General features: G+C 37.2%; 2 protein-coding genes across 2 annotated transcripts; one reads left to right on the forward strand and one right to left on the reverse strand.

Moving 5' to 3' along the window:
- The first annotated feature begins 292 nt into the window (after positions 1-292).
- Positions 293-2,378, forward strand: LOC107424378 (V-type proton ATPase 16 kDa proteolipid subunit). Its single transcript, XM_016034164.3, has 3 exons — positions 293-486; positions 626-911; positions 2,000-2,378. The coding sequence occupies exons 1-3, from the start codon at positions 408-410 to the stop codon at positions 2,130-2,132; spliced, it is 498 nt and encodes a 165-aa protein (XP_015889650.1). The 5' UTR covers positions 293-407; the 3' UTR covers positions 2,133-2,378.
- Positions 2,379-4,382: 2,004 nt separating this feature from the next.
- On the reverse strand, positions 4,383-9,447 carry LOC107409912 (probable LRR receptor-like serine/threonine-protein kinase At4g36180). Its single transcript, XM_016017333.4, has one exon. It carries the CDS (start codon positions 8,733-8,735, stop codon positions 5,334-5,336), a length of 3,402 nt encoding a protein of 1,133 aa, XP_015872819.2. The 5' UTR covers positions 8,736-9,447; the 3' UTR covers positions 4,383-5,333.
- Between the last annotated feature and the right edge of the window lie 5,905 nt (positions 9,448-15,352).

Below are 15,352 nucleotides of genomic sequence, written 5' to 3' on the forward strand. Positions count from 1 at the left end.
CCCAACTTTGTCTACTTTTGTAGCTAATGAGAACAATCCAAGCCCAAGTTGGATTCTTTGGGTGGGTTTCAACTGGGATTCCTGGACTGTCCATTCAAATGTATTTTGGGCCTCTATACATTAAAAAACTGAAGTGAAGGCCCAACTTAGGCCCAAATGATTCCTGGTGATAGTTTCAATTTTGGGAAACATTTTTAATTGAATATTAGTGGTCCCCGCACAGCGGTGGGCCAGTAAGGAAGCTTCCCGGCAGCGCCAAACTATCCCAGTCGACCGTGGACGCGTGTGAAATAAAAACAAAACTCCGAACTTTCTCTTTCATTGATAGAGAACGTGAAGAGCGAAGAACTCAGCGATCAAATTCGCGATCTCCGGCCAATCGAAACGTTAAAATCGGAAAAGGGAAAATGTCTTCTACGTTCAGCGGCGACGAGACTGCTCCGTTCTTCGGCTTCATCGGCGCCGCGGCTGCTCTAGTCTTCTCATGTAAGCGAATTCATTACACACAGTTTTCCGTTTGGTTACCTGGAAAAAGAAGAAGGAAGGGAGAGAAAATTCGGATAGTGTTTTTCTTTGTGAAATTTCTAAACGGCTTTTGAGGATTTTAATTGGTTGAATAATTCAGGTATGGGAGCGGCTTATGGTACGGCGAAGAGCGGAGTGGGAGTGGCATCGATGGGGGTGATGAGGCCGGAACTGGTGATGAAATCAATAGTACCAGTGGTTATGGCTGGTGTTTTGGGTATCTATGGCTTAATCGTCGCTGTTATTATCAGCACCGGGATTAACCCAAAGGCCAAATCCTATTATCTCTTCGATGGTTATGCTCATCTATCTTCAGGTCTCGCTTGTGGTCTTGCGGGGCTTGCTGCTGGAATGGCCATTGGAATTGTAGGTGATGCTGGTGTTAGGTACGCTTTTTCCTCCATATATTCAGTCATTCACTTTGTTATGCATATGATTAGATTAGATTACTGGATTTTAAAAAGTTATAATTTTTTATTTTTTTTTTCCCTTATCGGGTTGGAAATTTGCGATTTTATGTAATTGGTTGGTGGTTTTGTATTTTTCTTACTTTTTAACATGTTAGTATGTGAGTGTGATTGTTGTAAATTTTCAAGCTATGAAAGTGTAGCGGTCTGCCAGGGGATTGTGCTTGGTTGTTTGTAATATTGTGTTTAATTTTTGCGTTGAAGATACAATTTTCTGCAAATGTTCCTTTCAAGTAAATCATACTGATTTGTTTTTGGGTTTGGGTTCCATTATTAAACACTAAAATATTTTGGGCATTTGTCATTATTTATTTGGATATCTTCCTTTTGTTAAGCCTGGTTGCGACAGCATTGGGTAATAAGGCCTTTATTTATTCTCCGTTTGATGTCCTATGACAATATATAAAAGGTGGAGTGGTTTTTTGACTTTTCTGACTATTGCATTGTATATTGTGTAATTGAAATTGGTAGTTTCTAGTGGGCTGTTTTCATATGTTCTTTCAGAACTTTATATCAAATCCATCATTTTCTATTTAGAATATTTGCCAGTTGTTTAGCTGACTTACTTAATTGATAAAAGCTTTTTATATAATGGTGCTTCCTCCATTAAAAATACTTCCTTTTGGATAGTGATTGATCCTTGACCGGAACGCAAGTCTTTGGTAATTAAAATGAATTCTTTACTTGTTGAACGTGCCAAGTACTTAAACTTAGTAATCTAAAACACATTTTCGACTTTTTGATCCTTTGCATAAAAAAAGACAAGAATCTTAAACGAACCAATCTTATATGCATCTACCAATTAACTACTTGGTCATGCTTTACGAGAGAGAAATTTTCTTTTAGGATGTATTGGCTAGACACGTATGACCCTTTTAATTTCTTTGGTGTTAAAAGACCCTATAATTGGTCATGGCTTGCAATTTGTCCGATTCTACAATGTTGTTCATTCATATTACAGAACCTGTAAGTGAATCCCGTTTTGAATCTTTTATTTATTTCTGCAGAGCTAATGCACAACAGCCAAAACTTTTCGTTGGAATGATTCTCATTCTCATCTTTGCTGAAGCTTTAGCCTTGTATGGCCTAATCGTTGGTATTATTCTTTCATCAAGAGCTGGCCAATCCAGAGCAGATTAAGATATGGTTACTGGAAGCTTCTAGTGTGAATGTTGTTGGTATCTTTCAGGTATGTGACACTACATAATGCATTGTGGTCCCAATTTATTCATTATCTTTTGTTATGAAGTTATTATTAGATCAATGAGGAGTTCTATGCTTTCGGGAAGAAAAAAGGAGCAAAAAAAAAAAATGTCTTTTACTGGTTGTACAATGTAGAGGTGAGTTATTTGGAAATAAAGCTTGTGAAGCTGTGCCTTTTACCTATTGAAGTATCTACATTTTTAGTCCTAAAGTAGTGTAGTAGCCATCATTACGGCATTGTCTCGAACATTTTTTTTTTTTTTTCCTTGCTTCCGATAAGCACGGATTGTATTATTATGTTAACACAACTTGGTGATTTCTACGCATCTCCAAAAGAAAAAAACATGGTAGTTCTTGACCGACCTCTTTGTCTCTCTCTCCCGGACGCACACATTTGATTTCATAAAAATTGACAACACAGCATCACTAGCACACATGTGAGCCGTGAGACTGAGAGCGCAAGCCTTTTGTAGTGTTATGATTTAATATAATAGGAAAATTAACAATGAAACATGTCAGAGAATATAAAAATTTTAATTTTTTTATTATATTTTTACTACATATTAAAAAATTTATAGAACGACCATATAAAAATTAGTGGTCCTGCTTTTAAATATAAATGGTTTCTACGTAAGTTTGGTGATTTGTTTTAGTATTTCTTCCTTCCTTTTTTTATTAGTGTTTTCTAATTACTGGAATGTACAATGCTACTTTATTATTTTTTTTTTTTTTGCGTGTTCCACTTATTATATTTTAATATTTTTTAACTCACTTATTATATTTAATGATGAGTTAAATGTTACATTTTTTGTTTTCCTACTTTATCTCATCTCTCTCATTTTGGATGTCTGGAGTAGCCTTCACTTGCACACTTATTTATTAGAGTTTGTTTTTTATGGTCAACTTTTATCAGAGTTCGCTGAGATCGACTTTTAATTTTTATTTATTTATTTTTTTTGCGGGAGACGGGAAGGTAATTAAACTATATTTATGAGTTCATGTGTAATTTCTGTAGACTTTTAATTTTTATTTATTTATTTTTTTGGGGAGACGGGAAGGTAAGTAAACTGTAGTTTTGAGTTCATGTGTAATTTCCTTAGAATATGCAATAAAAAGTGTCAGAGTTACACGTTGGCTCCTATTTGCCATCTTAAAAAAAATAAAAATAAAATTTAAAAATAAAATAAAAATGGTACATGCTGGCTTCTGCTTCGTCTTTCTTTTTCCTTGGAATTGCGAACATGAATTTGCTTTCCCTCAGTGGATGTTCAAAAACATTAATTTGGGCTTGGACCCAAATTTAGTATGCCAGGTTCACAAATACCTTAATATTAATTTTGCTTCATTCCGGCTCCTGTGAGCTGTACTTAGAGATAACTTAAAAATAAAAAAATAAAAGAATCTGATATAAGTCTGGTATGAATATTAAATGAAGGATAAGACTTTGGAGCTTATCAAGGATTGCTCACATGCAAGAATATATGACATGACCCTTACCTTATATTGTATTGTGCCAAAATAATGAGATAAAAGCACCATCTATTTCTACGTGTTTATTTTACAAACATTTTGACATGTTATATAAATAGAATTAAAATATTAAAATATTAAATCATATTAATATTTTTAAATTACGTCAATCATTTTTTTATTATGTGTCAAAAATTTATATAAAAATAGATAGATTGTGGACCATTTAATTTTATTTTATTTTCCCGAAATAATCATAGACATTGGAAATTACTTCTGCTCCTTATGAATTACTGAAAAGAAAATTTGAATTGTTGGTAAAAGTTTGAAATAAAATAATCTCCAACGGACTTGCTGGGATTAGCCTTGCCAACACAAAAACAAAATTTTTAAAACCTGTTAGGGTACTAAAAACGAAGAGTGCTCAACGGTCACTGCTAGGTATTTAAATATTTTTTGTCTGTATTCTCTGCAGGGCTCTGAATACCATAGACATTTTATTTTCGTGTGTTCCCCTTCTCTCTTGTCTCTATTCACGCTTTTAATTTGATTTATTTCTTCGGCCAGTACAAGGGAATCTCTCGGTTTTTGGCCTCTTATATACATGCGGAAAAAGCAAAATATGGTTCTGGAAATATGATTTTTATCTTCAAAATTAACAGTAACGAAAACAAAATAATTGAGGAAAAGAACAACTTGAAAAATCAGAAGAGAAAGTTGCCAAATTGGTACTTCGACTGTACTGAAATGTATTGCAAAAGATGCAAAAGAGAAATCAGATAAAATTTCAATTTTCGATAGGGTCAATGAATCCACAAAAAGTTCTAAAAGTTGGGAAATGGTGGGGTCACCATCTCTCTACTTCCACTCTATTTTCACTCTCTATGATGGTCACTGTGAGCTTGTTTGCCATTCCTAATGAACCGGTGGGACCAGCAAATTTTGAGTCCCTTGGCTTCTTCTTCTTCTTCTTCTTCAACCTCTGTTTTTTCATCTGCTGACCTTGAAAAAACCTAGGCAGCAGAAGCACCCACGTGGCGGCCCAAGAGATCGAAATTTTGTTGAAGCTTGTACCCAACACGGTTACGGGGCCCAATATCCTCCTCCTTGTCCTCGTCGTCGAAGAGGATGGAAATTAAAAATTAAAAATACTTTGTTTCTTTCTGGTTTCGCCAGGGTGTGTGTAGCCTCGGTCGGACCCCACAAATATCAACGGCTACATTTTTTCATCGAGCCTGAAGGGGCTTGAAACAAACTAGCAGATTTATAAGCCACGTGACGTAGTAAACAGACTAGTCTTATCCTTCGCCAAACCTTCGCGTTTGGCGGGAAACGAGAATGTGGGCCCTCCCTTTGTCCACTTTCGCACTTTAATATGGTCTATAAACTGCGCCTGTCTACGTCGTTGACTGAAATAGTTGGACTTTTGCTCAATCCCTGTGGACCCCGCCTCTCCCAGGCCGGCATGAACGAATATGAGCAAAAATAAGGACATAAAATGGAAAAAGAAAAAAAAAAAAAAAATCCCCCCAGAGATATTAAAAAAAGAAAGAAAAAAAAAATGCTACAGTTAACAGCCTGAATAACTTAAAAAAAGAAAAAAAACAAAACAAAAACAAAATAAAGTTTTGTTAAAAATTTTGGAAACAGGTATTGGGGTTTTTCTGGTTATGCCGGTGAAGGTTGAGAGGTGGGGTCGGCTGACGAAGGAATATCGGGGCCGACCCGGCAACCTTCAAGCATGAAGACAATATCGGACATGGTGGGTCGGTCAAGAGGGTCGGGTGCTGTGCAAAGCAACCCCACCTTTACTCCAAGCAAGAACTCTTCCCACTCTGATGATTCCGGGTCAAGCTCAAGCAAACCTGGCTCCAATAATTCTGTAATTTGTCCCCTTTGCAGTTGCCTCTTCACCCATTTTACAATGTCTTCGTCTTGGGTAAACATCACCGGTCTCTTTCCGGTTAGCAGCTCAAGCAAAACAATGCCGAAACTGTACACGTCTGATTCCTTTGTGACTTCACCTGTTAATACTGCTTCCGGAGAGACATAGCCCAAAGTTCCAACTGTTGTTGAAGTAGAGGCTTCAGCTGGGGTTGCCACTGTAAGACGGTCCAGGCCAAAATCAGACAAATGGGCTTCAAAATCAGCATCGAATAGAACATTTTGGGGCTTCAGATCGCCGTGGACCATTGACGATGCATGTAGAAAGGCCAAGCCACGAGCGATTCCAAGTGCAATGAGGTGGCGCATTGGCCAATTAAGGACATGACCATCTTGGTGGGATGCTTCTTGAAGGAGAGTTGCTAGATTACCATTGGGCATGTAATCGTAGACAAGGAGTCTCAAGTCAGGTGCCCCAGCATAGTAGCCTCGAAGAACAGTCAAGTTTCGGTGCTTCACTTTGCCAAGTGATTCAGCTTCTTTCCTGAACATGTTTTCATCCAGAATTCCATCTGGAAGACGGCGTATTGTGAGTACCATTCCGTCGTTGTAGGTAGCCTTGAAAGCCAACCCATATCGTGTTCTGCTTAGCACATTTTCTTCATCGAATTGCCTAGTTGCTTCAACTGTCTCTGCAAGTGTTATTTTGTTATTGAACATAACAAGCTTCGGTCCTAGACTGTCGGTGCTTCCACGTCCCCCACTTGCTCCTGAACTAGCCCTTGCAGGACTCCTTTTCTTCTCCCCAGATGCCCTTTCTTTTAGCCTTTTGCGCCACCTTAAGAGGCTGAAGATGTAGAAGCAGCAACACAGTGCTAGAAGGCAAGTCCCACATGCAGCCACAACGATTAAGAGAACCAATCTCTTCCTTCTATCTTTCTCTTCTACATCCTCACATGCCTGATCCAATGGCTCCCCGCATAAGTTCTGATTGTCTGCAAATGCTGATGGATTGTTGAACCGAGAACCAAGCATTGTTGGAATCTCACCTTCCAGATTATTCCTTGAAACATTGAAATTCACCAGGCTAGAAATCGATGTAAGATTGGCCGGAATTTCACCACTCAAGTTGTTGGTAGACAAATCCAGGGTTGATAAGTTTGATAATTCGGACAATGAAGCTGGTATGCTACCTGAAAGATGATTCGATTCCAATGACAGAGCAGTTAATGATGAGCATTTAGAAATTTCCTCAGGGATTTCACCCGTTAAATTGTTGCTGCCCAAATCAAGCACTTCCAAACGTGAAAGCCGTGAGAGATCAGCAGGAATATGGCCGGTCAAAGAATTCGCTTTGAGCTCTAAAACTTCAAGAGCTGAGCAGTTTCCAAGCTCTGGCGAAATCAATCCGGAAATGTGATTGCCAGACAATGAGAGAACAGCCAATGAATGAAGGAACCCATAATTTGCTGGAATGTCACCAGAAAAGGCATTAAAACTGAGGTTCAAATAGCGCAAACTCATCAAGCTACTAAACCCTTCAGGAACATCCCCAGACAATTTGTTCTCCTGCAACGCGATGACTTGCAGATTTGGAAACCCAGAAAGCTCAAATGGCAACTCACCAGAGAGATTCTGTTTGCTCAAGTCTAGACTGGTCAACCTGAAAAGGTTACCCAAGCTAGGTGGAACTCTCCCAGAAAAGCCATTGCCACTCAGATTCAGAACCATTAACCGGTTCAGGCTCCCCATATTCGTAATAACTTCACCAGAAAACCTGTTTCTACTGAGGTCCAACGTAGTCAAATTGCTAAATCCCATTAGCAGCTCCTCCGGCAAGGTTCCAGTCAAATTGTTGCCTCTCAAACTCAACGTTTCAAGCACTGAAAGATTGCGAAAACTCAAAGGAATTGAACCCGAAAACTGATTTTCCCCCATTGACAACACATTCAAACCTCTCAAGCCACCCAAAAATGCAGGAATATTACCCCCAAATCGATTGCCTTCAAGATCAAGAACCCTTAACAAGCTGCATTTCTCGATCTCCACTGGAACACCACCGCTAAAAGAATTATACGCCAACTTCAGCTCCTCCAACCTCGAGAGATTTCCAATCCCTAGAGGAATCGCACCAGAGAAGGAGTTAGCTGAAACATCCAACATTGTCAACGATGTTATTTGCGTTAACCAAGAAGGAAGCGCGCCGCGAATCTTATTGTGCTGAAGATCCATAACTTGCAGAGTACTAAAACATGTGGATTTCTCGGGCCCGACAATGTCCGTGAACGCATTAAACCCTAGTTGAACGATTCGAAGCGATGGCATATAGACCGAAACGTTGCAGAACATCGAGGAAGGGACCGAACCTGAGAGGTTGTTCTGCGACAGCGAAACCACCTGAAGGTTTGGTAGAGCTCCAATTGCAGCCGGAATCACACCTCTCAGAGCATTGTCTTCCACGCTCAAATGCACAAGCGACGAACAGTTGGCTATTGCGGATGGAAGAGTTCCTTCTAAGAGATTGTGATCCAGCCACAGATACTGCAGCTCTTGGAGTTCGCCGAAGCTCGCCGGAATCTCTCCGGTGAACTGATTGTACGAGAGGTTAATGAGCTGAAGCTGAGTCAAGTTGGCGACGGTCCGAGGAATCTCACCGGAGAATGAGTTCGAGGAAAGATCAAGATACTTGAGACTCAGAGGAAGATCCCCGGAGATTTCGCCGGAGAGGTGGTTCTGCGCCACGTTCAGGATTTGCAGGTGCGTTAGGTTTCCGATGTCCCGCGGAAGATCCCCGGAGAGAGAGTTGTACTGCAAGAAAACAGCGCGTAGGAGCGTGCATTTGGAAAGCGAAGGAGGTATAGAACCATTGAACGTGTTGGAACGAAGACTGAGCTTCCGCAACATACGCAGGTTACCAAGCCGGTCACTGAGTCGTCCACCGAGTTGCAAGCGAGGCAAACGGAGCTCGGTGACTCGGTTATCGCTACCGCAAGCGACGCCACGCCAGTCGCAAGGAGCCGACGGGGTGGAGCCGTCCCAGCCGCTTAAAGCTCCCTGTGGATCATGGAGGTTGAGCCTGAAGGATGTCAATGCCTCGATCTCTGCTAGGGTTTCAGAGCTTCGCTGGGCGCAGGATAAGAAAGGTGAAAAAAGCAACAAGAGAAAGAGAAACACAGACATGGCCATAGATGGTGGTTGTCAAAAGAATATGAAAAAAAAAAAAAAAAAAAGGAATTTAGAATAACAAACAAAGGGCTCAATGGGATAGAGAGTTGAGGAAAAGGGAGTACACAGAGGGAGCGTATGTTAGCAAAGAGCAGCAGAGAGTGCGGTTGGCAGAGGAAAAGAGAATGAGAGGAGGGTCAGCCATAAGTTGCGCCACTGTGCGTGGTTTGAGCAGAGACAGTGGGAGGGAGGGAGAGAAGCTTAGGTCACATAATTTGGAAGTGTGGTTTCGCTCTGCCCCCAAAGCGCTTTGAATAAACACTTTTCAAAACGGCATGTGGTGGGGGCTGACTCGCTTTTTAGTCTCATATGACGTGAAGTTGGTAGAATCATTGAGCACTGTGTGTGATCTTATCTTTGCCCTTCTTTCTTTTCTTTTTTATTTTTTTATTTTTTGTTTTTGAGGGCCTCTACTCCTGAAACAAATAATTAAAATTAAAATAATTACACTGTTTCAGCTGTGACCCACCTACAGGTGACAGCCCAATCTATGGCCAGGGATTTTAAGAGGCTGGAAAGTTTTTGCGGTCCAAAAAAGTGGGTCCCAACTTATATTACTTGTACTCACCCTTAATTGGTGGCTCTAATTTTCAAATTTGGCCAAAATAATATGATGGTAAAGAGGAGGGTGTGGTTTCTAGCTGGGCCGGTTCGCTTTTACTCCTCAGACATTTTCTCTCTTCTTCTTTCCTTTTATTCTGTTTTAACCTTTTTACCCTTGGATTGCGACTGTCTGTGTTCTTTTTTATCTGAATTTTTTTTTTGGGTGGATGATCTTTTTCAACTGAATCGTCAGGGTGATTTTTTTTTTTTTTTTTTTTTTTGGCGAAGTGGGAAAAGATTTTCATCTGATAATTTAATTAGCTCTAAAGTTTTGTAAGAAAGTACCAAAGCTAAATCATACAGCATACAGCACCAAATTGGATTAAGTCAACAGGCTTGTTGGACCAGAAATCTGCTATTTAGTGAAGCGCCTTTTGTGCAAAAGCTGTTAGAAGCATCCAATCTTAGATAGACACTTGGCATTACTTGCAGGATTGCAACCAAGTGAAAAACATAAAATAAAATAAGGCAATTTTCAATTTAGTTAATAATACTGAATATGTGAGCGGGAGCTGGTTTGAGTTTATGATTTAGGAATTTGAAGAAATTGAAATACAGTAGGAAACCAAAAATAGTCAAAATAAACTGCAGACATTCATTCTTGTGCCTCCTCTGATTTGCCAAATTCCTTTTTTATTTGTCATGGGCGGTATAATCTGAGTGGCAAATTTATTTCAAAATTCAAAGGTTGAGACCATGATTTTTTTTTTTTTAATCTTAAATTTTTGAAAATTTATGTTTACCATATGGACAGTCGTATTTAGGCGTGCTAAGGTGGACATCTCTAATGTCAAAAAATTATGCGGGGGAACTATCTAAACTAAAGCCACTGTGCAAGGTTCAATACCTGCATATATGGTGAATCTGAGATCATAGACTTCCTTGGTTTGGGTTGGTTTGAAGGTTTATGATACAGGGCTTTTATGGTAGAGGTTAGTTTTGATTATAGCACGAGCTATAATTAGAGAGGTAGAAGATAAGAATGACTAAATGCATGGGCAAGGAACTGACTTCGAGTTAATGGCATACCAACTTCATCATCTAAGCTAAAGAATGAAGGCAGTGAATCTAATCTAAAACATAAAGGCAGTGACATGAAATGAGAGCACAGACCTTATCCTCTTTGTGCATATGATTGATGGCATTGGTGTGACTCTTTAGTACAAAATATTTCTCAATTTTTAGTTGAGTAATTCTAGACTTAAACATATTTATTGATCAAATTTTTTGTTTCAAATAACTTTTCACTATTTTATTTGACTTATCTCTCATTATTAACCATTAATAAACTATTATATTATCCTTGTTTTAGATGTCATTCTTTTTCATCTAATTTTACTAACCCATACTATTCTTTTGTACTTTTTTTTTTTTTTTTTGGGACCTTTTCTTATTTGGCTGTTTCTAAGAAAAATTTAATACCATAAATCTAAAACTCAAAAGTTTGCTTTTCTTTTCATTTTGGAGGCTTCACCCCAAACCCAATTTCTGCCAAATCAAGTTTTTGACTAAGCAAGTTGGAAGTAGGAATTTAACTGAAAAACGACAGCGAGATTGAAAAAAAGTTGCAATGTATAAATATAAAATCAAAAGGAGTAATAGTCTGAATTTTATTTTATTTTATTTTTTTTATTTTGAAGTATACTCTTCTAGCATCTTTTATCGATTGAATAATTAATTATTGCATACAAATGATTGATCTCCACTGGTGATTCGTCATGTACCTTATTTCGGCTTGAATATATATATATTTTTTATTCACTCCAAACTTAAGGTATGATTTTTGTGACTTTCTTTTGCAAATAAATTTCAATCCAGGTTCATAATCTCGTGAAAATATTTCATGCACATGTTTGTGGCTCAACAATACAATTTGTCTGCCCAAAAATTAAAAAAAAAAAAAAACACCGTAAATGAGTTGTCTTTATCTTAACCCATTCTAACCTGGGTTTAATTTACTTAATTTCTCAACTTTTTGAGCAGATTGATCAAATCCTTACCCAACAACTTCCTAGGATCCGATTCTACCAGCCAAGGATAAGTAGAAACTGACAGTCCGAACAATTAAAAATCAAAGTAAAATACTCTCTAGGAACAGAATATATGGACTATCCCATCTCATACTGAGTGTGACCAATTGTGATTGATTTGCCAACTTTATCATCTTAACCTTCTTCTTTTTTTTTTTTTTTTTTTTGTTGTTTGTTTGTTTTCCATCCCTTCATTACAGTGAGACATATGGGGTTCTCTAAACACGAAGTCATTAAAGGTAATGCTGAGAAGATCAAAGAGATCTAATAATACAGACAGAGCAAACATATTTTTCACTCTACCTCTACCTTGAGAGGTCCCCTTTGAAGTCACAGTCAATTAAAGGGTTAAGGCTTTAGGAGTCGCAATTCAGATATGCCCATTAAAAGGGCAGATGCAAATCACCAATGGGTCCCTCTCAATTTGGACTAACTTCTTTACTCAACCCATGCCTGAACTTGATTTCCAATCAATATAACCCTTTTGGGCTGCTTAAATTAGCCCCACCTTGAAAAGATGATATTAATGGACATCACAGCAATTCATTGATTATGCTCCTTTACTCTTTAATTCAATTTTAATCAATCTTAAATGCAACAATATTTTGGCATCCTACCTACAAGCCAATAAAATGTGCGTTTCGACGAGAATAAAGAAAAGGTAAAGTCTGGTTCAAATCCATGAAAATTTCAAGAAAAATAGGTAATTAAAATGTGTACTTATTCCTCTTTATTGTTTTTGGTTAAAAAAAAAAAAATCCACTTTCGGAAATAGAAACTGCTGCCATTGTGATGATTTTGTTGGTGGTTCCATCTGTGTGATGATTTCATCCGTGGACACAGACTGCTTCTCAAAGAGAAAGCAAAAGTTGTTGCTGTTCCAGTTTTTCTTCTATTATTATTATTATTTAATTTTTTATTTTTTGCACGTAGTCTTGGTAATCTTTGACTCTTCGCTAGTAGGATGGTTTAACTCGTTGGACCTCGAATTAAAATAAATAAGTAAATAAAACAGATTCCAAGAGGTTCTAATGAAAATAATTTTATCCACAGTTTTCTTGAACCTTAGTTTTGAGTGTATACGATTCCTTCGTCTCTTTAAGGGAGGGAGAGACCCAAAAAAAAAAAAAAAAGAAAAAAAAGAAAAAAAAAAAGAAGAAATTATATATATGTATCTATATTATTTTATTATATAGAGTACTTACCTTTTTTATAACGTGCATGACTTTGGATATTCACATAATAAACATGATCAAAATTGTATATATATATCTATCCTTTATATATCTCCATAATTAATCAAATTTTTAATTTTTTTTCAACCGAAAATTACTTGATAGGACAAAATTCTAAGAAGTAAGGTTGAGCTTGGAAAATTTGAACATATTCTTGCAAGGTATAAGCGCTAGGGAAACCAAAACAAGTAAAAGAAGAATGAAAACAACAGTGTAAATGAGGCTAAAAGATCGAGCGGTTTTTAGTGTATTGGTTTGGAGGGTTTAAGAACTTGAATATAAAAGGCCGAATGATTATCCACATTATAAAACCACCAATCACTGCGTACCCAATGGCTTTCAGTTTATACAATATGCTTGAATTTAGTTTCGATCTTCTCCTCCTCTTCTATTTTCTCCATTATAGATATTCTTCTGAAAAAAACTGAATTAGAGATCATTGATACATACTTTGCTAACCTATATGAATATGTATATATATTATGTGAATTTATTTTCAAAAAGTACAAGCTTGGAAATGACTTCAAATATATTAATTGTTCTTGGTTGTTGTATTTTTCTCGTGGAAGACTTATTGGGGTTGCTATTATGTTTTAGTATAAAAATGAAGCATGATTTGGACGACGAAACAAAATATAAGATGGTATAACAATCGTATAGTGTACGGAGTGGATGTTGATAAGACCACCCAAAGAATAGAATGCACAAGAGGGCAAAAACAAGCTCATACAAAGGAGAAATAACAGTAAAGTCATAGTTGAAAAGGCACTGTTTTGGAAAAGAAATGCGACATCAAAATGTTAGATCAATGTGCTAGATCCAAGACTTTTAACTTTTGGGTGAATTTGCTTGCTTTTTGATTGGTAAAATTTATTAAAAGTCAAATATTAATATTAAGATCATATGTCTAGAGACATCCCTGGGAACCCTATTGGATCACAATAATTTGGGCCTTCTAATGAGCCCAATCACAACGGACTGGGAGACCAGTCCAGCTTGTGAAATCGAAGAAGCAGACTAAATGTGGACTTGAGCTTGGAATCCAATTCGAGTTGTTGTGAGGTCTTGTAAAGCGACCCGAATGAAAACGAAGCATGCGAACGGCAGGATGGAGCTTTTGACCAAATTCTTTTTAGTTATTTATTTTGCTTCCAAGTTTTAGACCAAATTCAAGATGACAAAGAGAATATATTATATAGCATTATAGTGTATATACGCATAGAAATATATATTAGCAAAAGAAAAAAAGCCAGACTTGCAAGGTATTTGCCAAAAAAAACAAAAAAAATGTCTTTAAATTCTATGACTAATTAAGAGTTGAAATTAAAAGATTCATCTTTCAAGTGGATTTTCAATCTGGTGTCAGAAATTTACAAACCTGCCATATATATATATAGAGGCTATACTTACAGGCATGTGGGACATTCGCTAAGAAATGAAGTTATGGGAGTTGGAGGGTAGGCTGTGGAGTGGGCGGTGGGGCATCGTGAGGCTACTAGTGTCATGTTCTGCATGATAAAAGGTGGAATCCTTAAAACTTATATGGAATATTTTAGATTCTTCATAAGAATTCAAAAGAAATCTAAAGGGATCCGGAAGATTATGAAAATTTCTAGATTATAGAAGTTTAGAAAGTTTTAGATGATTTAAAATATGTCTAGAAGGTTTTAAATAATTCAAAGGAACTTTGGAAGATTCTAGAAAGTTTAAAAATATTCTAGGGTTATGTAGTTTGTAAGCTTTTTACAATAGTATAGTAGAATATTTTAGAAACTCATCTAGGATCATAACATGCGTATATTATATAGAATCTTGTATCCTTTTACTAAGTGATAAGCTTTCTATATAAAAAAGGTGAACCCTCATTTGTAAATCAATTTAAGAATTGAAAAATCCACACATTCACTTATAACGAAGCAATATATTTTCAGTCTTCCAAACTCTCTTTTGTGCTCTAGCTTTCTTTGTTTAGCTTTCTTTTTTTGTGAGAAAAAGGTGGGTCGGAATAGCAATTAAGGCCGCACGGCATGAAAAGTCAATAAGCAAGTCAGTGACATGAGGCAGTGAAGTAGGATCAGGTTGAATCTTTGCATTTGCTACAGACAATGGAGGCAATGTTGAAGTAATGAGACTCTTCCAGCAATCAACAACTCCAATGAAGAGAATGGCAACGAGCTATGGCATTGTAGACCAGAAGACATCCACCAACCACCACGATAACAACAATGGATAGAAACGAAATCGCCTGATATTTTGTTGGTAGTACAAGTAGGGTGTATCATTTCGCTTAATGTTCGAACCAGTAGAACATACACTTGCCCTGCAAATAACAGTGCTACTATTCCACTGCACATTTGCCTTACCATTCCTTTCATTTTCCATCACCGTTAACTCGATGCTAACTAATTACCACACATATAGAGGTCATGTTGTAGGAAAAGATTAGTTAAATACATTGGTAAGTATTTTGGCGGTACATTGCTTCTACTTTTGGATGAGAAAGAAAAGGAGTAGACAATGAATTAAGAATGGAAAGGCTATTAAATTTGGAATAGTATATCAAACAAGGCTGATTCAATTCCTTCTTAGAAGTTGACAATCCCAATTATCCCTTCCAAGATTGTCACCCTATTTTTCACTGAGATCCTTAGCAAAATAATTAACATGTTGGTCTATCAGTTTTCCATGGAATTAAAATATATTTTCATAT

The sequence above is a fragment of the Ziziphus jujuba genome, chromosome 7 (genome assembly GCF_031755915.1).
Source record: "Ziziphus jujuba cultivar Dongzao chromosome 7, ASM3175591v1".
NCBI classification, from domain to species: Eukaryota; Viridiplantae; Streptophyta; class Magnoliopsida; order Rosales; family Rhamnaceae; genus Ziziphus; species Ziziphus jujuba.